Source organism: Diplotaxodon limnothrissa, linkage group LG2 (genome assembly GCF_057381915.1).
Source record: "Diplotaxodon limnothrissa isolate DT_005_m linkage group LG2, D_limnothrissa_male_GT1.1, whole genome shotgun sequence".
NCBI lineage: Eukaryota > Metazoa > Chordata > Actinopteri > Cichliformes > Cichlidae > Diplotaxodon > Diplotaxodon limnothrissa.
Window position 1 is genome coordinate 36,916,386 of NC_140597.1, and position 25,715 is coordinate 36,942,100.

The 25,715-nt window shown below is 40.3% G+C and overlaps 1 protein-coding gene across 1 annotated transcript in view; it reads right to left on the reverse strand.

The window, feature by feature from the left end:
* Positions 1–368: 368 nt before the first annotated feature.
* Positions 369–25,715, reverse strand: part of drp2 (dystrophin related protein 2) — an 85,373-nt gene continuing 60,026 nt past the window's right edge. Inside the window, exons 13-24 of the mRNA XM_085363269.1 lie at positions 23,050–23,135; positions 21,114–21,271; positions 17,254–17,420; positions 15,915–16,026; positions 14,946–15,082; positions 13,679–13,744; positions 7,725–7,790; positions 5,755–5,901; positions 3,568–3,820; positions 1,484–1,601; positions 1,221–1,307; positions 369–782 (exon numbers count right to left, since the gene is read on the reverse strand). Of these exons, the coding sequence (XP_085219395.1) occupies positions 763–782; positions 1,221–1,307; positions 1,484–1,601; positions 3,568–3,820; positions 5,755–5,901; positions 7,725–7,790; positions 13,679–13,744; positions 14,946–15,082; positions 15,915–16,026; positions 17,254–17,420; positions 21,114–21,271; positions 23,050–23,135 (1,417 nt within the window). The 3' untranslated portion in view covers positions 369–762. The remainder of the gene's footprint in view (positions 783–1,220; positions 1,308–1,483; positions 1,602–3,567; positions 3,821–5,754; positions 5,902–7,724; positions 7,791–13,678; positions 13,745–14,945; positions 15,083–15,914; positions 16,027–17,253; positions 17,421–21,113; positions 21,272–23,049; positions 23,136–25,715) is intronic.

A 25,715-nucleotide genomic window follows, 5' to 3' on the forward strand; every position in this document is an offset into this window, starting at 1 on the left:
GTGTGTGCATACAGAGGCGCTGTGCTAGCGGGCACTTTGGCTGTCTCAAATAAGTCATGGATTTAACTGATAATGTGTCATTCTGAAAAAGTAAATAAGCCCATTGTGGGTGCTGTCAGCTCCTTGACAGTCTGCACCACGCAGCCACATAAAATGTAGTCAGCCCAGCCCTGATCTAGCTTACACGGTTAAGCTTTAGCTCACCTCCTTGTTTCAAAATACAAAAATAACAACCATGACAACACATTCAGGAGGGGGGGGGAAACACACACTGAAGATACAGGCATTTTGATAGAAACAATGGATGTCCTTCCTTTTCCCTTTTTGCATTTTTTTGAGGTTCTTTTCACGGAAGGTCTGATTTGTGCTGCAGACTGATATAAAGCTTCCCACCTCTGAATGACTACACAAATACTGGTAAACACAGTGTCTTGGCTGGGCATTTTCCATCACTTTAGTCTCTCCCTGACCTGCTGCTAACATTAGTTTCCTTTGGCTCGTTAACATGGTGTCAGGCTGCGCCACTGAAGCTATGAAGCACAGCCTGGCCAAAAGGACATCAGCGTGAGCCTTTAGCAGTTTGCATGAAAAAGGCTTTTAGTGCACAAAATTCCAGTAGAGGGTTAGCTCTAAGTATCATTGCCGCTGCAGTGGTCACATGGCCTGGTGTACTGTGGCCTGACCTCAGCTGCATAGAGCTCCTCCCTCTGCCATCAGGCGTTCTTTCAGGCTTTCTTTCTGCTCCTCCAGGCACACTCAGGGTTAGATGTGTGATGTGGTGCCTGAAATTAGGATATAAAAGAGAATTTAAAGAAAAGAAAAGGGTTAACAAGTTTAGGAGCACATGCAAAGGACCAAGGAAATGTTCTTGGTTATAACTAAGAAGGCTATAATTATTATAATCCCTTTCTTTGTTCAAATTGCAGGCTTTGGATTGCCCAGCAAATTGCATTTTAAATGCAGTGGGGCACTGTGGCAAAGTGTGTGACAGTGACACGCTCTGTCTTTCTCTGCTGCAGTCGCCCTCTTATCTTACTTCTCCTCTCTGCCATTCAATCTTTCCATCCCTACCCCCTCCCCTTCTATCGATCCACACTAGTACATATTTGCTCTCCTCTCCATCTCTCATGGTCCCAAGGGCCATGGGGGGAGCAAAGAAGCTGTCTCTGAAGTGTGGAGTGCTACAGCAGCAAAGATCCATGTAGCCGAAACAAACTCACCAGGTTCTGAAGGGAAGACGTTTCTCAGCTGCTCAATGACCTCCTGGAGCTGCAGCACCGTGTCCTGCTCATGCTCCAAATCATCTCCTGCCACACACACACACACACACACACACACACACACACACACACACACACACACACACACACACGGATTCAAGCCGCCACAGAAAATGTTACTTCTCAGTGAAAAGATAAGGTTTTACATTTAGCATGCATGCATATGTCAAGCCCTCATCTTAGCCTGGCTGCATGCCACTGACCTGCCGCTTCAGTGTCTGTAGTCTCTCTGCTAGCTGGCTCCCCATGGTGTCCTCCTCCAGACACAGGAGAAGACAGGGTTGATGGTTCTGATCCATTGGCCTCTGAATCATCTTTGGGCTGCTTTTGGGAGAGACTTATTACCATTCTTTCTAAATAACCCCTCATATCTATCATATTTCAGACATCAGAGTCATTTTGCCTTTCAGATAGCAATGAATGTGATGTTTAATGGCAGCCGGCAGTCCTCAAATGAGAACTCAGAGAAAAAATATTTAAAAAGGCAATTTTGCCCAACAGCTGTTCATCAGGTTACTGTGATTTGTGCTTTGATAGGTAGGTAAAAGCCAAAGGGAGTTGCACTGCACAGACAAGCATTGCAGAAAACAGACTGACACCACAATGGATGCCTCAATTCAGAATCAAAGGGGGATAGTGTAACTCTCGAAGATCTTATATGCAACATTCCCATGGTTCGTATTGTTTTTAGCAACACTGTGGCAATACTCCAGAGGTGAGTAAGTTCAGTAGCTGCTGCAAAACAGGAGTCTCTGTAGAGACTGGGAGGGATTCATACATATACTTCTAGAGACTACAGACTGCAGATTCTACAGATTTTATTTTCTGAGGAAATGAAACTGTGATATAGGTCCACAGAGAAAAGAATTCAAATAGCTTTTTTCCCTCCCTTTATGTTTTTAACCCAGGAATATGTGCCTCTTGCTCTCTTTAACCTGAAGATGCAGATCCCGTTCTTGTTCTTTCTCCTACTGTCATTTATTCCCTTCATTTTCTCTTTATTCTGTGGCCTGAGTGTGCAGTTTAGATACTCCCACTAACAACAATTTACACATTGCCATTATAGTAACCAGTAACTGTGAGTGTCAGCTCCCACTCGCCTATCTCTTTGCCACACCTTTCCTTTACACCGCAGTAAATCCTTTTATATGATGCTCCAGAGTGTATTAAGGCTTATCCTCTTTCTTAACTCCTTCCATACTGTACTTCTTTGTACTCCCATTCCTTCTTTTAAATGAACACTGTGTGCCTTTTTGTACTTTTATAAGTGTATTTCAAGAACTTTGCTATCTGTGCTGTCTGTGAGGAATACAAATATTGAAAACTGGTGAGGTTAAATTTCCCTCTGTGCCCCTTTTTTTAAACTGCAGCTACAGAAATCTGCAAGAACTATACAGTGCTGTGCCAAAATATTTGTCCTCTATCCAAAATATCCAAACCTACCTAATTGTCCCCTAAACCTAATAACTGGTTGTGCCACTCTTGGCAGCAAGAACTGCAATCAAGTGCTGGTGATACCTGGCAATGAGTCTTTCACATCGCTGCAAACCACTCGTCTTTGCAGATTTGTTTTAATTCACACACGCTGGAGGATTTTCAAGCATGAACGGCCTGTTTGAGATCATGCCAAACATCTTAGTCTGATTTAAGTTGGGAATTTGACAAGTCCACTCCAAAACCTTCAATTTTTCTTTTTTAACCATTCAGATGTGGACTTGTTAGTGTGTTTCTGATTATTATCCTGCTACATAACCCAACTGAACTTGAGCTGGCAGGACATTCTCTTCTGGGATTTTCTGGTAGAGAACAGAATTCCCGGGCCTTCCACAAAATTCAGCTTTTGTCTCATCAGCACACAGAATATGTTCCCAAAGATCTTCACTTCAGTCTGTTAGACAGATTCTGTTTAAGCTTTTTGTGATTCAACAGGTCTGTCAGTAATGAGACCTGGGCGTGGCTATAGTTCAACTGAGCGCAGCTTTCCAAAAAATGTGGTTAATCACAATTAATTCTTGATTTAAGGAGGGCAATTTGTTTTTCACGTGTGGCCTGGTAGGTTTGAATAGCTTTTTTTCTAAATTAATTTATTTTACATTTACAGCGATAATCTTTGTCTAATATAATTTTTTTTTTAAAGATCTGCACCTAAAGTATTTGCCTGTAAAACCTAGTTGGTAGACTTAGAAGTACACATAAAAACATACAAGTATTGTTTTTAAATAAATAAAATCCATTGTAGGAACTGTTCATGTCCTTTCCAGGTCTCCCTCAGAGGTGTACCGCTGACCTGTAGCAGTAGCTCCCTGAGCCGGCGCAGCTGGGACTCGAGCTGTTTGTTGTGGTCCTCCAGGATCTGCATACGGGTCTCCAGGCGAGTCTTGTGTTGCCGGAGGACCCGTGCTTCAGCCAAGAGCTCCTCGTCCTGCTGCCCTTCCGCTGTAGGTGAACCGAGACCTCCTTCTCCAGCCTCAGTCAACATGGGAACTGATGCCGCCTCTTCGTGTTTCCACTTAAGCCGCCTGTACTCGCTCTGCAGCACCCTGAGGACCAACAGATGGAGGAGAACAGTCAAGGCAACTTGTTGGTGCAGCAAGCAAAACATCAACTTAGAGAATTATACTGACACAAACAGAAACGCATTATAACCTGACATTTGTATTTATGAGACAAATCATTTGAATGATTTACTAAATACCAACACATTAAACAATCAGTACTGCAGGATCCTAATGTATTATTGATGACTAACCACATGGAGTGCAATCTTCATTTTTAATAGAAGCCTTTCATATCACATATTTGTATGGTGCTGTGAATATTCAGTGGCTTTGTGTGGTGATTCGCTATTAAAACTGTTTATAGACTTGTGATGCATTGTTAATTGATTTGGCTGCTGGAAAATGATCGTCACAACATACTGGTCTATTTAATTGCAGAATTATCTGTAACTATCTCTTTGGAAAAGAAAATGTAATAAATACATAAAATAAAAACAAAAACCAGAAAGTCAGGGTAGCTGTTCTAATGAATGGTGGATGGTCAGAGGTTGAGCAGCTCGCCATGGCATTCATATACCCAGATAAGGTATATGAAACATATTTCATATTTTACAGGCTATCACTGAATTACATGTAAATGCAATTTTGTATTTTTTTTTTCAAAAACTGATTCACAGTCATTTAATGAAATTCATGTTTTCATACATATTAAATCTTCCTGTTAAAAAGGATGTTCTTTCTTCCCACTATCGCCAGTGGGAAGTGCTTGGGTTTTTCTGTTTTCCTTTGTATTCTTGTAGGGTCTTTACTTTTGGCACTATATAAATAAAACAGAACTGAACTGAACTGAATTGATCATTTAAGTGATGGTTCTTGAATATAGGTGGTTGTACCACTACATTAAAAATCATAAAATTTCAGGTAAATTCTATATTATATTAGATACAAGCACATGTCCATCTCTTTATAAAGCTAAAAAAAGGTTGGGGTTTTTTTGGGTTAAAGAGACCTAAAATAAGTTCTTAATTTTTTTTGCTAATTTATTGTTCTGTTTTAAGCATCAGAAAAACCACTAAACAGCCTATAAAATAAGCTAAAGCAACCACTTTAGTCATTAATAAGGACAACAGAGCACACTATAACAAGAGACACAAAAACTGAACTAGGTCAAGGTTTCAGACACCCAAAGGGCACAAGTGTGTGTGTAGCTGTGTTTTGCTGTGTGTCTAGAAAGGTCACAACCAAACTGAGGACAAGGGAAATGTATTCATATGAGTCATTCAACTAAAGGATGCCTCTGGTAACCAATTAAGTGGAAAGGAATAATTAATTTGCTTCATTTATGGAAAATATCTGCCCCTGTAGTAACTAAAATCTAATTCAAAAGCATTAACATCTTGTGTTTTAGATATGTTTTACACTTAAAGCCAAACAATTCATAATAGACTCTTTGTTTTTCTTGTGCAGGACAAACTGAAGGTTGACATATGAGTGGTTCCATGTTACCAATATGCGGTTTTACAAGCTTAACGCTCAGGTATGCGCACAGAAAATGCTGCTTTTTTTCGTTTTCTTCAGGCAGTTCAAAGGATTTAGAGTATGAATGTGTTTATTCACTGCAGGAGGTTTGCAAATGACAGCAGACATACTGAACCGAGTGTAATACCTCTAAATAAACACGCAAACATACTTGTGTAAAATGCTTCTGGGGAGCTTTACTTATAAACACTGAACATTAAGCCAAACTTTAAGGTTTCTGCAGCAAACATTATTTTTATCTTAGCCTCGATCATATCTAAAAGCAAATCAGATCAAACACCGTTTCAAATGTTTAAAATTCCGTGTTTGGATGTGATGCAACTGGTGTTGAAATATGTCTAAAAGATGGGATTCTGGAGGATTTATTGTGCTTGAAAACACATGAATTCTAAAGAATGACGAGAAAGTTCTAACAGCTTTATTTCCTGGCTACAGACCTGTTCTCGTTCTCCAGGCGGGCCAGGGTGCACTGGAGCTGCTCCTTATCCTGGTGTTCCAAATGTGCCAGCAGCATGTGCTGTCCACAGGGTGAGTCATGGTCCAGGGCTGGGCTGGAGTGACGCAGGAGGTACTGATCTTCATCCCTGAGTCCCCCACACAGGAGACAGCACACTGAGCCACCAGCACACAGCCACCAGCAGCACAAAGCAGAACCAAGAGCATGGGAGAGCAGACAGGCCAAAGCAAAGCAAGGCAAGCAAGACAGGAAGGCATAACAGGACGAGACACAATGAAACCAGACAGGATACAGCGGCTTGGAGCAGTGTGCCAGGTTCCCAGTCCAAACATTAAATGTTCTGCAATAAAACTTGCTCACCAGACCATTTAACACCTACTCACATTTATTAAAAATGGAAGGTACATCTTAAGCTGCACAATATATTGCTCAGATATTAATGTCCAATAACATTTTATTGACACTGGAACAAAAACGTAATGTTCAAATCTATGATAACATACCTAGGGCTATTAAACGATAAATGGATATGTGTTGTTGTCAGTTTATGTTGCAATAATGCTATTGCCCAGGCAAACCACTTTGTACAGCCAAAGTTAAATGAGAGGCATTCATATCAAGGAAAGACATGACGCCTGAGCTGAGTTACTCTGATACTCTGATACTTAACCTTCAGGTGCATTGATGAGACAATGTGGGTCTAAATGACCCAACTCATATGTGCTTGGGCTTAGTTGACTTGCATGCCTGTTACCTGACAACATTAAACTGCGATTAATATATACAGGTGGAGGTAAAGGCCGAGCATGCAGGAACGGTGGTTCAGGACAGTAAACAGCAGGATGCCAAGCACACACCAGCTGGAAGCACCGATAGCACAGAGCCGTGCAGCAGGAAAAAAGTAAAAAAAAAAAAATGAAGCATTGACAGACAGAAGGACGGGTGTGCAGAATAAGAACAAGAAGATACAAGGGCACAAAAGCTGGAAGCAACACAGCTGCACATAAGGGGAAGAAGTGAAATGCCATGCATACAAACACACAGGCACAGAATAATCCAGAGACAGAGTGTAGATGCAAAAACTATATGCATGTATATACATTTGTGTGACACAGCTCCATCCAAGCAACACACTAGATGCATGCACATAGCAACAAAGACAATGAACGCAGGTTTGATAAGCAGAAATATCAGTACTGAAAAGTTTTTGGCTTCCAAGTCTTTTACTTCTCTCTGAGTTTAAAACAAGCTCTTAATGTATCATCAGTCACATCACTCTCTGAGAGCAGACTAACACAAAACACATGTGGAAAGGTACAATAAGCACACTTCACACTGCACTCACACACATTACACAGACCTCTAAAGTGTGTATGTGGCAAAGCTACAACCTTAACTTTAAAGCAGAACCATCTCAGAGAAGGAGGAAATGGCTGACAGCCCACAGCGATGTCAACAAAATAAGACATGGACACACAGAAAATCATGATCTCAAACAACCCTAACCACTCTCTCCATGTGGCACTTTCTCAGCTTTCCACAATGAGGACTTGCTGCCTCATTCACATCAAACATCCTTATTCCTCTCACTGCTGTAACCCCGCCACTGCCAGCCACTCAGCCAGCTTCTGCAGGCACTCACACATACGCTTTGTGTATCTACACACAGCCACAGACCTTAATCGCAGCGGGCATGTGTATGATGAATAGAAAGTGTGTGCACACTGCTTGCTGTGGGTCATTTTCATTATGTGGCTGACTATTTATGCGGTTACCCAGTTTTACCCAAAGAGCTGAACATACATGTACAAGTCTGTGCACACAAACAAACGCAGAGACAGTCGAAGCATCGCGAGAAAAGAGTGTACACACAAAACGCACACATAATCCCTGTGAAAGGCTGTGCTTGTAACGACAGGGTTTGTAGGGTGGGGGTGGTGGCATACTCACAGGCTTTCATCAGGAGACAGACTATCCGTGAAGAATGAACAATTCTGGCTCTCCATTTCCGCCAATCTGTATGTATACAAACACACAAACGCACACACACGCACACCAAGGACAGGATGTCAAATATACACGCAGTTGACACAGGTACACAAACACCCAAAAGAGAAATATTGAGTGAGATCAGTAAACTTAATGAAAAAGGAAAAGCAAGACATTATGTTTATTGCCACACACACTGAGAAAAAATATATTTCATCAAACACAAGCTTTAAACAAATAATCAAAACTTATTTTAAGCTGTGCATGTGGGACCTCTAGCCTGGATAGTAAGGTGCGCAGGGGCATTTGACTAACAAGACTGCAGAGTGGCAAAAATAGAGTAGAGTAAAAGCTATAAAAATATCCACAAGGAGCATGCATAAAACTTTATTGTACATTGTCTACTCGCATACAGGCAATAAAAAAACCTTTTAGAAACGTGCTACTGTCCAGCACCACAGACAGCATCAGCGGTGTGTGTAAGGCCACAGTGTGTCAGGTGCTCTGTGGTTTTTCAGCACCAAGGACAGCGCTTCCCTTCTGCATTATATCCTGCTGACTGTCAGCTACACTGTACATGCTGCTCTGTAAGCTGTTTTACTACAACACCAAATAAAATGTGTTGTGGCAGGGCAAAAAATGAAAAGAAAATTAGTTTTCTTATTTTTAATGGAATACATAAGAAAATTGGGTCCTACAGAAATCACAGCAAGATGGACAAGGCAGGGGCAGGTAGACCCAACAGGTAGGTGAGTGTACCTACTGTGCAATTAACAGGCTAACATGTCTTTGAGTACTGCAAGATTCTGAACAGCATTTTCTGGGGAAAAAGAAAGAGCAGGACTGTGCATGACAGGTTGCTACCATTGCTATATGTCGTTGATTGAAATCAATAATTAAAATATAATGGTTAACATGCATTCTGCTTAGAAAATTAATAATACCAAAAACATCATTGATAGATAGAATGTTTACTGTAAGCTCAGTGTGATACTATTTTTAATATACACCTATAGTACTGCATAGAAACGTTTATAAAAATGACTTCTTGCCTTCCATAACACATTTACAACAATCAATAATTTTTAAATGGTTTATTAATGTTCCATATTGTACACATCAGCATAAGAAAATAAGTAGCTCAAAAAATTAACAAAAAATAGGTGCTTTGTGCCCCATCTTCATCTCTTACAAGCAGCACACACTTTAAAATACAATTGTATCCACTCTTTCCCACACATTATAAAATATGTAGGAAGATGTGATATAAATAAGATGCATGCATGAGCTGGCTGCATGAAAGTGGAAACACCAGAAAGTCAATTCATCACAAGCAGCTGCAGTCTGCTGAATATCAGAGGGTAATGACTTATAATAGCGATCCATGATTAAAGGGTGGGCTGAAATCGGCGGTCAAACAACAAAGTTGTTATTTGCACCGCAAGCGTCGCTGCAGCTTTAACCTCTTTAGCTTTGTCCTTCAAGTCAGGATATTAATCATCATGAAGAAGCAGCCCACTGATGCAAATGTGCTACGAGTCTTGTGCCTGCCCACATAAATACACACAGATTTGCCACATTAAAATAGTCTTCTTCACACACCGACACGCTACATGCTGAGTCATCTTTCGCAGTGTGTGGTCAGGTGAAGGAGTGAGGGATGGTAGAAGTGGGGATGAATGATGTAGAGGTTGTCAGGTGCATCCACATAAGATTCCATTTCTCTCCAGTTTTCTATGAGACCATAATACTGAGAAATGCAGGATTTATCCATGGCCTGTTACAGGAGGCCCAGCCTGTGAACCCGACCGCTCGTAATTCAGCCCGCAACACTATTCATCACAAAACCGCCGCAGACCTCAAGCTTCAGTCAGGAACAGCAGCAAAGGAGACAAGAAAGAGCAAAAAGAAATAGGAGACAGTATTGTTCAAGTTTCTTGCGCTTACATGTGTTCTAGCCTCATGAATTAATGTAAAAAAATAAGAAATAAGAAATGTGAGCAAAGGGCCAAGGGCTGGAGAAGAGGGATACTATGGTTTAGAAAAATCTTATCTTACTTTCTTTTTTTAATGTAACAAGTTTTTTTTTTATTAAAGATCCCACTGCTTTCATCACAGCAGTGGCGATAATGAAAGAAATAAAGTCCTCATATCAATATTAACAGATTTTAACAGTTTAATAACTACTGAAAACTAGAAATAATCCTTAGCGAAAGCGACAGACCTCATGTCTGTTGCACAGTATGTAAAAACGAGTTACAACCAGAGGGGAACTGAATGGCAATCCACGCCTCCACACACTCATACACAAGATATGCACTAATATTGAAATCTTAATCTTATATTAACATTCATATTGTTATATTACTGTTCATATTGTTTATTGCACTTTCCTGTGCTATGAAATTGCATGAAATTGAATTGAGAGTGAGAGAGGACGTGCGAGAGGAGGAAGCAGATGCACTGTGTTTTTTACTGACTGTTCTAACCTGAAACTTCAAGTACTCTTCCTCTGAGATGACTGTAGAATATGCGGCATGGATTGTGTTTTTATCATTTTGCTTTTTTTCAGAATTTTGTTTATTTCTATGTTTATTGTAGTAGAGTAAGCCATGGGCAAATCTTCATCTGCAGTCCCTGGCCATGTTTTTAAGGTTGTCATTTGTGCTTAGAAACATATAATCATTTATATGCTGATGAAAGAGCGCACTCTTGTCTTGTTTTGCCGTGCAGTTGGTGGTTTTGTGTTCCAGCAGGGTTTGTGCCTAGATAAACCCAATCCCCCCCCCCCCCCCACACACACACACACACACAATATGCCATCATAAAGGAAAAGTATTAGACAAACTGAACTGACAGAGATTTTATCCAAACTTGAAACTGAAAATTCAAAGAACTCAAATAAGAACAATTTCCCCCTTTTATCTTACATTAACTGACAGTAAAAGTAAGGAAGGAAGTAAAAGAAAAGGTAACGGAGAATGAAATAAAGATCTCCTCTTGCTGCCAGAGTACAAATAAAATAACACCACCACAATAAAGCGTGTCTACTCTTATTATGATGGTGCTCAGATGATGCTGGAACATACGAGTGGGCTTACACAGTTCTCCTTTTTGTGAATAAATGTGCGACTGCCTATTCTCATTTAGAGCCATTTGCAATTCTTTATAATTCATTGCATTCTCATTTGCCCATTCATTCATGCACAGTCCCAAACATATGCAGTGAATGCAATGGCCTGAGCATTGAAACCACTGGCGTTGCCGTTGCTCGTCTTGCTGAAGACATCTGTATACGTGCATGGCATGAATTACCATGTATATCACTCCCAACACACCTGCCTTATATATTATTTACAGGTAGAAAGAAAGGAGAAGGAAAGGAGCAATCTTGTTGCTAATGTATGAATAAAACAGTCACTATTGCCATACATAAGTTCTGTCTACTTGTTTTTTTTTGATAGTTCTCAGTGAGAACATATGAGTCAGCTCACTGCTGTCTTTTTTCTTCTGTCGAACTGTAGCACCATCGATTTAGAAGCGTTTATCATCCCTTATAATTCATTCATTTTTTCCTTTTGCCCATTCACTCATGCACAGACAAAAACATAACAGGAGACCTTTAAAACAGTTTGGGGTTCATTTTTCTTGCTCAGATCCCATCAATACATGTGGATGGAAAAAGCTGAAAACCCCCCGCATTAGTATGTAATTCACCAGAGCTAACAAAGGGCTCGAGATGGCAAGTTGGGCAAAAACACCTCTCGGATTTGAACTCAGTAAAACTAAATTGTACAAAGCTATACAGCAATCAGTTTTTTAGTGCTTGCCAATAAACCTACACTTAAAACGTTCATGTTACAACACTGAAAAACACCTGGTGTGTAATATTAAATGGTTGATAAGATAATGATAACACCATAACAGCTTGACCCATTTGTGTGGATATAGAGTTAGACATATAAACATCTGTGTAAAGAATTGTATTCACTGTTGAACACATTTAGGAATAATTTGTAGAAAGGTTTTTGTTTTACTATTGCAAATAAACAAATTGATGCTAGTAATGAGTGTTGCACATGTATTGAAAGTGTTATGCAGCTTTTAGTGCCTCTGTGCTGAAACCAAGCACCACAATGGGGATGAAAGGTGATTTAAGTGACTTTGAACGTGGTATGGTTGTTGATGCCAGATAGGCTGGTGTAAGTATTGCAGAAACTGCTGATATACTTGGATTTTCCCCACGCAACCATCTCTAGGGTTTAAAGAGAATGGTCTGAAAGTAAGAAAAATATCCAGTGAGTGGCAGCTCTCTGGGCAAACATGCCTTGTTGATATCAGAGGTCAGAGAAGAATGAATAGACCTCTTTGAGATGTTATAAAGACAGCAATAACTCTAAAGAACTGCTAGTTACACACAACCATACTAGGTATTATCTTAGTACTGCTGACAATGAGTTCACTGTACTCAAATGACCTTCACAGCCACCAGATCTCAGTCATAGATCATCTTAGGGGTGTGGTAGAGCTGGTGACGTGTGATCCTATCATGTCAATATGGATCAAAATCACTGAAGAATGTTTCCTTGCTGAATATTTGCCACAAAATGATTAAGTAAGTATGGAGACAATGTGCGTTGTGTACTACTGAACCACATTATAGTGTCTCATCAATATGAGACACCATTTATTAATTTGAAAGATAAATCATTTAACTATTTTGGGACTCCATTGCTGGTGAGGAGCCCAAAGTCATTATTTTATATGCAGAAAACAGACATGAGAAACATATATAGTTTAAAGACATGCGAAATTATTATGGTACAATGAAACAATGTTTGCTTCTGAGAAAATGTTTCCAACTGTGCACATTTTTCTAAAATATTCTCAGGAGATTGAAAATTTGCAAATAAATGTGTCTTACTTTTACCAAATTAGATTGTTGTCTGAGGTACATGACCGCTTTTCCCACTTTCTTTATTTGTTGTTTATTTCTGTGATAGTGGCAGCTACAATTACAGAATGAAACTACTTGAGACCAATATGACTGAACAGCCTTTTCAGAAAATTGTAGCATGACTGAAAACAAATTATTGAATCCAAGATGACAAAATAGAAAATATGTTAAAGAATAAGAGAAAAGGGGTTAGATACCTATAAAAAGCAGCAAAATAGGGTGGGAGACAAAAGAAGAGAGAGATTGCAGATAGCAAAAGGAAAAAAAGGGGCAAAGAAGATATAGGAGGAGGGAAAAGGGAAGAGATAAAGGGGGTAAAGAGGACAATTGTACTTGCTTTCTCTTTGGTGCATATTCCCTATGTTTTGGCAGTGTGTGAAGCAGTTGTGTGTAAGAGCCTAGGGGAAACAATACACAGTGGCACACTTACCAAAACACACACACATATACACAAACACACGTGCATGCACACTGCACTGTGGGCAGAGCTGCCAGGAGTGTGGGAGTCCAGTGGTGTGCCCTGTATGCTGTCAAACAGACACTAAGCCACACCGACAGCTCCCAGGTGACCAATGGGCTCACTGCCCCAGTAAGTGACAAGCTGCTAGGCACGCTGAGCCCTGCTGACCTCTACACACACGTACACACACACACGTACACACAATGGTCACAAACTTCACTGTGTTTGTGTGGCGCATAAGAGTGAAGGAAACCGCTGGGTAATACAGCCTCTATCCTAGCTGGAGTACAGTGCACAACGCAGACAAATCAATACCTCAATTAGAGTGTGGCAAAGACTAAAGGGTGAGAGAACAGAAAGGGGAGAAGAAGAGGGAAAAGTGGGGTGGAGTGAATGTATGTAAGGGGGTGGGCGGGAAGGGGGTGGTTGATTTGGAGAATGGAAAGAAGACTCTGTAGTAATGATTTGATAGATAGCACAGTGCAGAAAGCCACATACCTGCTGGCATAATGTTCAATCCTGCTGTGTGTGTCTGCATGGGGCAGCTTGGGCGAGGAGCACGGTCTGGGAACAAAAGGCGCCACCGTCAATACTTCACAGATGCAATTTTTAACTCTTTCAAAACATGAACGTGTGGCTGCAGAAAAGCAAAACTGAAAAATTAGCATTCTACTACTACTACTACTACTACCACTGCAACAAACCAAAGAGACTTCAGGAAAAACTTTATTTAGGGAAGCACAAAGGGATTCTGACAGAGGTCCGGTGATTTTACAGGAAGAATGTGTGATGGTTTTGAAAGCCATCATCTCTGGCTTGTGAGTGGGCTGCATAAGTAATGAGTTGATCAGAAGATTAGGAGCGAGGACATCTGTATAGTAAGCTCTTTTTAACAAAATGGCTTTATGCACTAAGAATCTTGAGTATGTGAAGGCACAGCATGATGTTGATCATAATGCTGCCCTAAATTGAGGGGTACAGAAAAAAAGCCCCTCCTGACACGTAATGAAAGCTGCTGCATTTATTCGTTGAATATATTTCATCTCTAAATATGAAGGTCAAGCATTGTTTCCAATTATTTTTCCATTTTGTGCCCTAGGCAAATTTATGGATTAGTATGTTTTTATGTATTATAATTATATGCTGCTGCAAAATGACAATGCCGAGATGTAATCTTCAACCAAAAGCACTTTATCATATGACTGAGATCTTAGCTGGAAAAAGGCAATTTAATGGTCTTCACTTTGTCTGACGAGGGCAGGCTTAATGTCGCAAGGTCAGGACCATACCTTTTTAATAAGCTCCTATTATAACCATATACTGAATCTTTAGCTCTAGCTCATTGTTAGTTGGCAGGACAGATATTCCTTTATCCTTATTTGTCGGACATTTATAAAATAGTCATAAAAGATGACCATAAAAATGGGCCAAAACCTGGACCCATAATTGTGTAAATCATCCTGGGTACATCGTAGCCTGAAGCAATGCTTCACGATGATCTAATGGATGCTAGTCTCATTGCCTGTTTCCCACTTTAAATGAGACTCAGTCATGTGAACAGTGCTCCCGAGCCAGAATGAGATCACAGGACTAACATTATTTTAATCCTGAACACAGAGCTTTCTCTTTAACCCATCTGAGTGAGTCAGCATGATAATTAGCCTGCAACAGCAGGAGTATGTATGGGTGTAACAGTGAGTCAGTGAGGGACAGATGACAGGAGAGAGATGACTGTGTTCTGTGTGTGTTTATGTGCAGGACTCACGTCTCTGAGGTATCAGCTTCCAGCACCGACTGCACTGGCAGGTAACCTCTCTGCGGGTGCTTCGTGAAGTACTGCTTTGATCTGAACTTGTTCTTCAGAGTCTTGGCAAAGTCCCTCATCTTTTCTCCTGAGGTTGTCTGTAGTGTGATTTAGGTGCACATGGGGTAAGTGGGTAAAGTTGAGGTGATGGGTGGGAGACAATTTATACAACTTTAGTTTTCTTGGAAATGTTGCGTTCTCCAACATTACCTCATTTAAAATGTATCCAGTCTGCCTTGAAGCCGGTTTGTTTTGACTTTACCAACTTTTTTCCACACTGTGCTTTTTCATTCAGTTTCTACTGCTGTTCTCTGTCGATCCTTTATATTTTGTCTAAACTCTTGCCTCTTTTCCCCCCCTCTCTGATTCTCTTTCCTACTCTCTCAATCAGTGTAGAAATCTATGGGCGCCTGCCTGCCTAGTTGGTGGGGAAAAAACTGCAGCTAGCAAACATAAAATATTGTCCACTGAGAAAAAAAACACATTGTACGGATGGCCCTTTGCCATATTTTGCAGCTTGGAATTGATTAAAGATTTAATCTGGCACCATCTCAGTACACTCCAGCACTCCAGCAACAGTGCAACAGCTACTCATTTAGAATGACAATGTACATGCACTTGTTTAAGACTTTGGTCTTATTGGAGTTTTGTGCTCCAAATCCCACTTTATGTGCACCGTTCAAGTCAAAAGGATATTGCTGCTGAGTAGTGCTCAGTCTCTGCATACTACAGATAACTATAAGGATATGTAACAGTATTATAGATGATAGAGTCCGTACAGTGGAAAGGTGCCTAATCCATGTCTGGCAGCAGAAATCAGGAGACAGGAGTACATTTTTTTCCCTTTTCGTTGGAGTACAGCTGGGCTCTATCCATCACTAGGAACTTGAATTTGTATTCCGTAAGAGCACTAGCTAATGTTTGTCTTACTGGTGTATAGTACTCCATGATGGGGTAGTGCAGCTTCTTTCCCTTGGTTGTGCGCCCGGTTAGAAAACATGTCTGGCAGATGTCCACATTGAACTGCTTCAGACTGCGATACCTGTCAAGATCAATATAAAAGAGAGGCTCAACTGATGTTTGCAAGAGAACCAGACAGAGTAGAGTGGCTCAGTGTGTGTAGTTGTGTTATCCTGCTGTTGGGACATAAATCTGTTTACACCGTCACGCTGAGACCTTTTGGGGGTTTTTCTTCAAAGTGACAAAAAAACCCCAAAAAACGAGTGCAGAGAAAATAATGGTTTGTGTGTCTAATCTTATCTAAATAAGACGAATGACGCATTCAAATTGCTTTCAGTTTTGTGCTTTGTGTATGAATGTGAAATAGTAACTGCTATTATTACATATAGACGTGCACATACATCACTTATATTCTTCACAACATTTGATGAAAATAAACAATATTAATACTCAGAGAGACTTCAAACGACATCCTGCATTATATTAATTTTTTGGGCCAGTTTTGTTCAGAAACCTTCAAGCGTGATGCTAATACTATAGTATCTGCAATGGAGTGTGCAGCTTTTCCTCATTATCTCTCATCATTTTTATTATAAACTAGATTTTCCAGCATTTCCATTCTGAAATGGACTTTTAATTCTGTAATAAACTCAAGTTTAGAATTTGTAGGTAATAAAGTGCAAAAAGATCCTAGGGTGATTATTTTAGATATATCAGAGGCACATGCAGGCTCACAAAGCAGAGTTCAATATAGTTTGGTGTTAAAGTTTTTGGTGTCGGTGGTGTATGGTTGTTGCACAGGTTGTTGGGCAAGGATGCTAGAACCAACATATCCTATCAAATCAGGAACATCATGAAGAAGCGGAAGCTGCACAGACAAAGACTGGAAGAGCACTTGGATACTCCCACTTCTCAGGTGCAGCCACTTCTCTGACAACCCACCCAGGCTGCTGCTGGAAGTAAACTGCGAGAAGCAGGAAGTGTAGATGGTGGGCCGTCGCACAGTTTACTGCTTATATCCTAGTTTTTCATAGGCAGCTGAAAAACAGCTCTTTCTAAATAATGTATAAGGTGGTCGATATGATGCGCTCTAGCAGAACCAGGTTCATTCTTGAGTCTTTGCTTTATGTTTCCTACTTATTATTTGGATTGTTGGTTGACTATTTGTCTTATAGCATGCGCTGTATGTTTCTCATTGCTATGCTGCAGTTGACTGATTGATTTTGATTTCCTTTTAATTAGCCCATATCACTTCAGATCCATATTTATCATTTTATGCAGTACATCTTTGCACATAACACTTGCCTACCTGAAGCCCTTTATGGGACATTGCTTGCAGACGTAGCATTTGGCCTGGTGCTTTGTTGACTCTGCAGCAGCCACTCGGTGAAGCACAGGCAGCCAAACCATGGACTGCGGCTCAAGGCTCATCCACTCCAGGAAGTGAGACACCTCAATAGCGGGTTTCCCTGGGGCCTGAAAAAGGAAGATTAGGGGAGGAAAGAAGCGCAGAAGACTGTAAACAATCCAAATATAGACCAGCAGCAAGTGAGATATGTAAAGTAATTAAAGAAGAAAGTATGTTTCCTTTGCTAACCTACTCGCACAAGGAGTATTGTTTTGCTGAAAATAAGGACTCAAAGAGAATAGAAAAGATAAGAGCGGGACAAAGAGCATGAAAGAAAAGGTAAACCGCTTTGAGATATCTTTCGCTTTTATGCAACAACCTAAACAGTTATAGAGCCACAGTAAAAGAGACATAAATTTAGTTTCTGTGTACACTGCATGTTTGTGGGTTCTCTGTCTCTCCAGCAGATAGCTTGTTGGGAATTCCAGAAAGTGGGATAAAAAGGAAGTCAACCTAATAAAAGAATGACTCGCCAAGCGCTTAAAATCCATGATGTGCTAAATTCTCATTAAGTCTGCATCAGAGATGCATTAAGAGGTTGATTTCCCTGGGGCTCCCTCCACTGCTCAGGCAGGGTAACATAATAAATGTGTGCGTGTATGTGCACTGATGTATGTGCACTGATCACACAGACTGTGAGGTGTACAGAGGTGTAGAGTCTGCAGGGGATGAAGGAGCTTCTCTCTGTTAGTAGCCAGCTTTGGGAGGTCAAATAGCAGCCCCTTGCATACCGAACACCTGGAACTGGCGCTGACTATGCTGTGCATGCCGCTGCATCGCAAAGAGGCACACAGCAGATGGGATGTTTTAAATACCAGCAGGGAAAATAGAGTGATAAACATCCAGTTATCCACGAGAACGCCTCACAATGTGGCAATTAAACAACATGGACTTCTACAATACATCACTTTTGGCAGGATATGAAAATTGTTACGGAAAGAGTTTTTCCCATAAACTTACACATAAAGTAACACCTTCAGCAAACACTTCTATTGTGTAGAAGCCTGTGTTTATATACGAAAAGTGATGCCCCACAAAGTGATCTACCTCACTTTCAAAGTCAAGTGGTAAACAGGCAAATGGGTCACCCCCAAATTCACATTAAATTCATATTTTAGCTACAACTAAATGCCCTGGCATGGAGCAAGTAGAGAAAGGAATTGATTTTAATCAGCCGTAGCTGATACAGCAAGCATGGGCCAGAATAGAGCGTGTATAATTAGAACCTGCTTTGAAAATGAGGGAATTAAAAGGCCATCATTCAGGAAAAAAAACAAAAACTGTCCTCTTCCTAATAACTCAGTAATTACCTGAGGTCCCAAATTGAATGTCATGCCTTAAAGCTCTTGAAACCTACACCACGTATGCAAATTCAGACAAATTTAGAACATGTAAAAGACACAAAGCATCTTCTTGCTACTTGATGTGCTAGTCACATCACGTATTGTCTAACCCTGACCCTGTAATAATGTGTTTGGTGTAGTTTCTGGCTTTTTTCGGCACAGCAGATTAATGTGTCTACTTACTATAGATGTGCACGGAGAATCTTTTTTCTTTGTAGGAATTAAAAATGTGCTAATGTCAGTAAAACACAACTTTGCAAATCTGGCAGCTTCTGATGTGAGTCGTGACACGGTTTTATTTTTATATGTGGGTTTTTATGGAACTCATCCACCAGCAAATGTTAAATTTTGGCATTCATTTTTCTCTATTTGTAATGCCGCTTTGGTGTAGACAAATTCAATTCGGAATAATTAGAGGTCTTTAATTATTTTCCTGGAGATTAATAAGCAGAGGTGGGACCAAGTCATTGTTTTGCAAGTCTCAAGTAAGTCTCAAGTCTTTATCCTCAAGTCTCAAGTCAAGTCTCAAGTAATGTCAGGCAAGTCAGAGTCGAGTCTCAAGTCACTGGTGTAAAAGTCCGAGTCAAGTCACAAGTCTGAAACTTTGAATTTCAAGTCCTTTCGAGTCTTTAAAAAAAAAACGAAAAAATAATGTTGCAGTTATGCTAAATGTAAATATTAGACCATGTAATTTTAAAATCTGTGTTTTTCTCAACACATGACAAAATAGTGAACTTAGAAAATATACACAAATTGTGAAATTGCACCTCTTTAAAATGCAGCTCAATTAAACCTAGCTCCAAGAATAATTTTCACCGACAGTTCTGAGATAAGCTGCATGTTATTCTTGGATGCGGTTGTAGGACCGGCTTTAAAATCGCATGACAAAAATATCATACACATTAAAAAGAACTGCATCACCAACGTAGCCTGGACAACATTTGCTAGTTAGATGAAGTCAGCTATCTCATTGTAGCATATTTATATGCATATTTATAATTATACGCTTCTTGGAGTGAGTGCATACACTCGTGAAGTTTAGTAACTTCAGGTCACTGCAACAAGCCCAGGTACAGTTTACCGACGGATGGGTGCAGGACCTTGAAATGCACCGTGTAGAACGAAAGACCATCGTACGTATCATAAGTTTACCAGTCTCACAAATTGTCATCATAAATACACATTCGTTAACCGTTTATTAATAGGACCTTTGAGCTCAACGGTAATTAATTAGTAGTAGAAATAATTTCTGGTAGCATCACAGAAATGTAGCAGTGACAATAATACTGTATGCTGTAATCGTACTGGGCAATTAGTGATACAAAAAACCTGTTTTATCCTGTGAATAAAAGTATATGTTTTTGTCAATGTACCATAATAACAGAAGCGAAACGCAATATTGTGTCAGGACAATTCACTATTTATGCACAATAAACAAAGGAGCATAGCGCGACAATTTCTGTTCAGCGCCAGACTTGCTTGTAACCTATATCACCAATTATGTTAAGAAAAATGACGTATTAACTACTAAAAAACACTGACCTTCGTGTAAATGCTTGGAGCAGACTAACCTGTGAGCTGGAGTGTTCTGGGACGTTATATTTGATCTTTGAATGGCTGCAATCCAGGCCATCCGTCGCGTCTTTGTTACTTCGGAAACATGGCTTGAACAATTTCTCTTCAACGACGTAATCCGATAACAACCGATCTCTTTGCCCGTCGGCTTCCCGTGGCTGTCATGCGACCGGCTATTGCAGTTAATAATACAACAGCTTCTTGACATTTTTGTGTTTCTTTTTATCGCTGTATAACTGATTTTAATTGAAAGCCTGCGTGCGCTACTACCGCTTGCCACGAGTTCCCAGAATCCTTTGCGGTTCTACCCGTGAATGACGTCACATTTTCAATCTCTATATAATATGCATGTTAAATTTTATATTTTGGGTAAAATATCAAGTCTTTTCAAGTAAACCGGTTCAAGTCCAATTCAAGTCCCAAGTCATTGGTGTAAAAGTCCAAGTCAAGTCACAAGTCTTAGAACATTTTTTCAAGTCAAGTCTAAAGTCATAAAATTAATGACTCGAGTCTGACTCGAGTCCAAGTCATGTGACTCGAGTCCACACCTCTGTTAATAAGTGGTTTTAAAAAATGATTGCATTACAATTAAGTTTTCAAGGTGTCTTTCAAATTCCTCATGGTAGCAATTAAGGTATTGTTTCAAAAATTGAAACTAGCACTTATGTTACAGTGTGTGAATATGTTGAGGTATGAACAAAAAATTATCCACACAAAGGCCACAGCAGCAGGATTTGAATTGACATCTCCTCCAACACATGTTTATGTATCAGCAAACTGTGCATGCTTTGTTGCTTTTCTCTGGATTTCCTTGAGCGTGCATGCATGCGAGCGTGTCCTCACCATGCGGAAGCAGCTACGGACACTTGGCTCCACATTGCTGCCCCCAAAAGCAGCAACTTCACCCAACTGGCGGGGGATCTGAATGGCTTCGTGGAGCAGCAGGCTGAGGTGACGCTGGTCTGTTAAACCTCCTGGAGCAGACACCTGGCGGAATAAGTCTGCAAAATGTTTATTAATTAGAATTATTTAAACTGATTATACAGCAGCGCTGTCTCAAAATGTAAATTATGAATTAAATCTCAAATGAAAGCACATTAGGGTAATTAAAAGAAATGGCATACTTCATTTAAAATGAGAGCATACACGCTGAGCAATAAAATATGGAATAGATGAAAAACTTTATTACCAATGGACCTCACATTTCACACATTTCAGATATAAGGTTTCCAAACAAAGCACTGTGGAATAATGTTTATTTTCATGACATACAGAGAGAGACAGAATTGGTATTAGTGTCCTGGCTGGTCAGCTTGGAGATGAAAGACCTACATAAGTAGAGTCCTGCCAGGGTTTTGAATGAGATCTTTACGAAACTAGCTGAAAGTCAGCCTGTCGCTGAGGAGATGAATGCTGACAGGCATGCGAGGGTGCTGCACAATGCCAGTACAGGCGTACCATGGATCCCTCTCTCTGTGCTCTTATTTAGTCCTCTTGCCCATAACACCTGGGCAAGAGGACTAAATAAAGGCACATGTTAAACAGCCAGCACCATGTACACCCTCATAATTAGAACTCTGGTGTGTTGAAGTCAAAGTCAAACACTGAGCTGTTTAATGAAAAAAGAGTTTGTTTGTTTTATTTTTTACATGATTTATAGAGAATACAGGATATTAAGTGTGCAGCCTGCAAATGTTGCAAACTTTGTAGTAAAACTGGGTTTGCTGCATGGGACAAAGATGGCTGATGACAGCACCCCATTAGGTTTTACAGATCAGGGGTAAAAACAATGAAAAAGTGTCCACTGCAGCCAGCGTCTGTACTTTTGATGCTGTATTTCCTGACCTTTGATTTTTGTTTTTTACACTGATACAAATGTCAAAGGACATAATCGAGGTAACATAAATTAAACATAACACTTAAGAATGCTGAAAAAGTACAATAAAGTTGTATTTCTGTTACTAGAAGGTTGAGGACTCAGTAGTAATCACAAGTAGGATGCTTTCCAGAATTTATTTGTCAAGGTTGATGGAATTTGTATTTATTATTTATTTATATTTACTTTTATCTATCAATTATTTTGAAAATAGGAATTTAGTGACAAATATGGACTGGTTGAACCCCTTTAACCAAGAAAAGGGGGGCCTAACTCACCTCTGGGACCACTGAAGGAAAATCTGTTATCTTTCAGTCTTAGACCTGACACAGATGGTATGCCAGGCATAAATAATCTTGGCATAGGAGAGTGTGAGCATTTTTTTTTCAAATCATGTATCAACTACAAGCTGCTCCAGCTCCAACCATTGTTAGTTCAAATGCTCCCTCACTATTTTACCAATACGTAAAGGTTAACTAACAGTTTCAGTATCTATCTATCTACCTACCTACCTATCTATAGATAACCAACCGTCTGATTAGCAGATGACCTGCTCCACCTCCTGACCTGCACTAATAAAATATTACAGCTTAATTTATGGTAAAAAAAAAAAAAAAAAAAGATGCAGAAAAATCCTAAGATCTTTCCTAATTGACCTGTGAAAAAATGAATGAGAGCCATGAGAGTGTGCATGAATGGTGTCTTTGGCCAGCAATCCTTTTAAGGCTCCTGATGTACTTTGTACAAGTAAAAATGCCTTCTCCATAATGGAAGCAGAGTCATTTCCTCCATTAGAGTAAGTGGATGTCTTTATGTAATACTGGCAATCAGGCCGGTTTTGTTTTGGCTCATTGTTTGCAGTTGAGGAGATGCATTAGGCACATGAGCGAGCATCAGACTTACATTTGTACTTCTCTTGGACGTCTGCATTGCACAAGGTCACCAATCCCATCTTGAAGCTGAGAACTCGCATTTTGCCATTTCGAGCACTGCAGAAAGGAAAGCGAAAAAAAAAAGTGTTCAAATGTGACAGTTTCTGAATGGTGAATAATCTCAAATCATGGCGCACTGGGTCATGATAATAAATTCATACGTTGCTTGAGCCCTGCTGGGAGGGACAAAGTGTGGAGGAATTACACGGGTCAAAAGAAGTGGAGTGTAGGTCAGTGCAGTAGTGTGAAATTGTATTAGAACATAATCAGAGTAACTAAAGGCACTACTGGGACTCGGTAAAGTATCGTGTCCATCGGTTTATGCCAAGAAGAGCAATAACAAGCTCATAACAACACAATGTCACTCAGAGACGTGCACGCTTATAGCGTAAACACATTCATAAATCACACTCACATTCAGTGAGCCTCAAAAGTGCTGCCCCAAGCTGAAATAATAGCCAATAATCAATTGCAAGTAGCGAGACCATCGACGTGGACAATGGTGTGTCCACCTTTTTTCTCAGTTTGAAATTTTAAAAATAAAAATTGAGTATAAGCTACCATACTTTGATCTGAGGGGCCAACACAACAACACTGTTCGCAGCCGGAAAGAATTTAGTGCCGAGCTGAGCACCATTGGCACAAACCGGGCTTATCAAATTAACATTTGAAACGCTAAGTGAGAAATCAAGAACATCAAATTCATCGGAGAACTTCAAATCAATGATGTATGAAATTGAATCAAGAATGGAGAATTCTCAGAAGTAAACATTGATGCTATAGATGTGCTAGAAACAGGGACAGACACGGGACTCAGTTTCTAATTCACCAACGGGTCAAAATGTGAGGTAGAGAGATTTTTTCAGGCTAGACCACTACAGTCAAATGGAGTATTCATTCCCCTATTAGATTGAGGGCTGAAATTAGAGCACATGGGTACAACTGGCTGTCAACTCCTCTCACACATTTTCTGCTGTGTACCACATGCCATCTTCAATATGTACCCCAGCGCTGCTCTTCAGGCGACACTTCACTCCTACTCACCTTGCTAGTGCGGCATGTCTCTAGAGGACACATGTATGCTGCGATATACTGTAGGACACATTTCACTGAAAGAAAACGGCTGTAAAAATGGTCACGCAAACACACACACACACCTCATTCACATTCCCCGCTGCTATCTATTGGAAAACAAAAAGCAATTACCGGAATTTATTCAGAAGGTAAAGTCCCTGATTGTCTCTCATTAGCAGCAAGTAGTTAAGAGCTACAGACTGCATTTACAGTCCTCGTGGGGTTATCCCTGGATTTCAGAGGCTGCTCTAAGGGGTTTCTCTTCGGAGAACAGCAGAAAATGGTCAATCAGGAACAAAGATGGGTGAGTGTTTGTGTCAAAGAGGATTTGTTTCGACTGTGTCTCAGAGGAGATGAATGGCTCTCTGCCTGGACAGTGTTATTGGAGGCTTTGTCACGATGTAGCTGTTTACAGATGTCTGTGGTTACATCAATGTGCAAACAGACTCTTGTTTATGACAATGACAAATTGTTCAAAATAGATTTTTTAGTAAGTTATGACATCACAAACAGTGACTGTGCATGCAGTGTGTACCATATTTATTTAATTTGATCAATGTTATTAAGTCTAGTGACCTGATGCAATAACAGTAGTGCTGAATGAGACCTGGTTCTGCAAAATCCTGATATTATGGTCATCCTAGACCCATTTCAAGCCTTTAATACTATCCTACTCATTAAGAATTACATAAAGCATCAAGTAGTTGTAAGCAAGGATCCACTAGAGAGCAGCTGATATTCCAGATGGAAAATAAAAAACATTCAACAATCTAAGTGATTTACAGTTGCTATGTGAATTAAATCCATAGAGCCCCATATAGTCAATATAAAAGCCACAGTTTTGCCTCATTCACGGACATTCAGCAACATTGTGCTTCGAGCAACCAGTGCCTATATTGTAAGGATACTGATACTTCACTGTTGATGTTTTGTTTATATGAGCTTGGCACTGACTTAAAATATCCTGAACTGTGGGTATAATATGAAACTTTATGAGCATTATATGACAGAAATGAATGTGTCATTTATAATAAAAATGCTGCACTGCTTTGGCTTTACACTGCATGAATACTGACCTTTTCCCTCCATACATTATTCTTCCTTGTTAATACCTGCTACCAGCATTACCCACGAGGCAGCGGCACTACTGACAGTTTGGTTGGAGAGTCAGGTGTGGTCTCGTATTCGTTTTGTAAGCTCACTTCTTTTAACTCCATTCCTAAGAACTTTTTAAAAAAATTATATTTTCATTAATGCTTTCAAATTGGGCAGTTTCTCTTTGAAATCCCTGATATCCACCTTCCATCCATCCATCTTCATCCGCTTTATCCGGGCCGGGTCGCGGGGGCAACAGCCTAAGCAGAGAGGCCCAGACCTCCCTCTCCCTAGCCACCTCCTCTAGCTTATCCGGGGGAACACCAAGGCGTTCCCAGGCCAGCCGAGAGATATAATCTCTCCAGCGTGTCCTGGGTCTGCCCCGGGGCCTCCTCCCGGTGGGACATGCCCCGAACACCTCGCCCAGGAGGCATCCTTGTCAAATGCCCGAACCACCTCAGCTGGCTC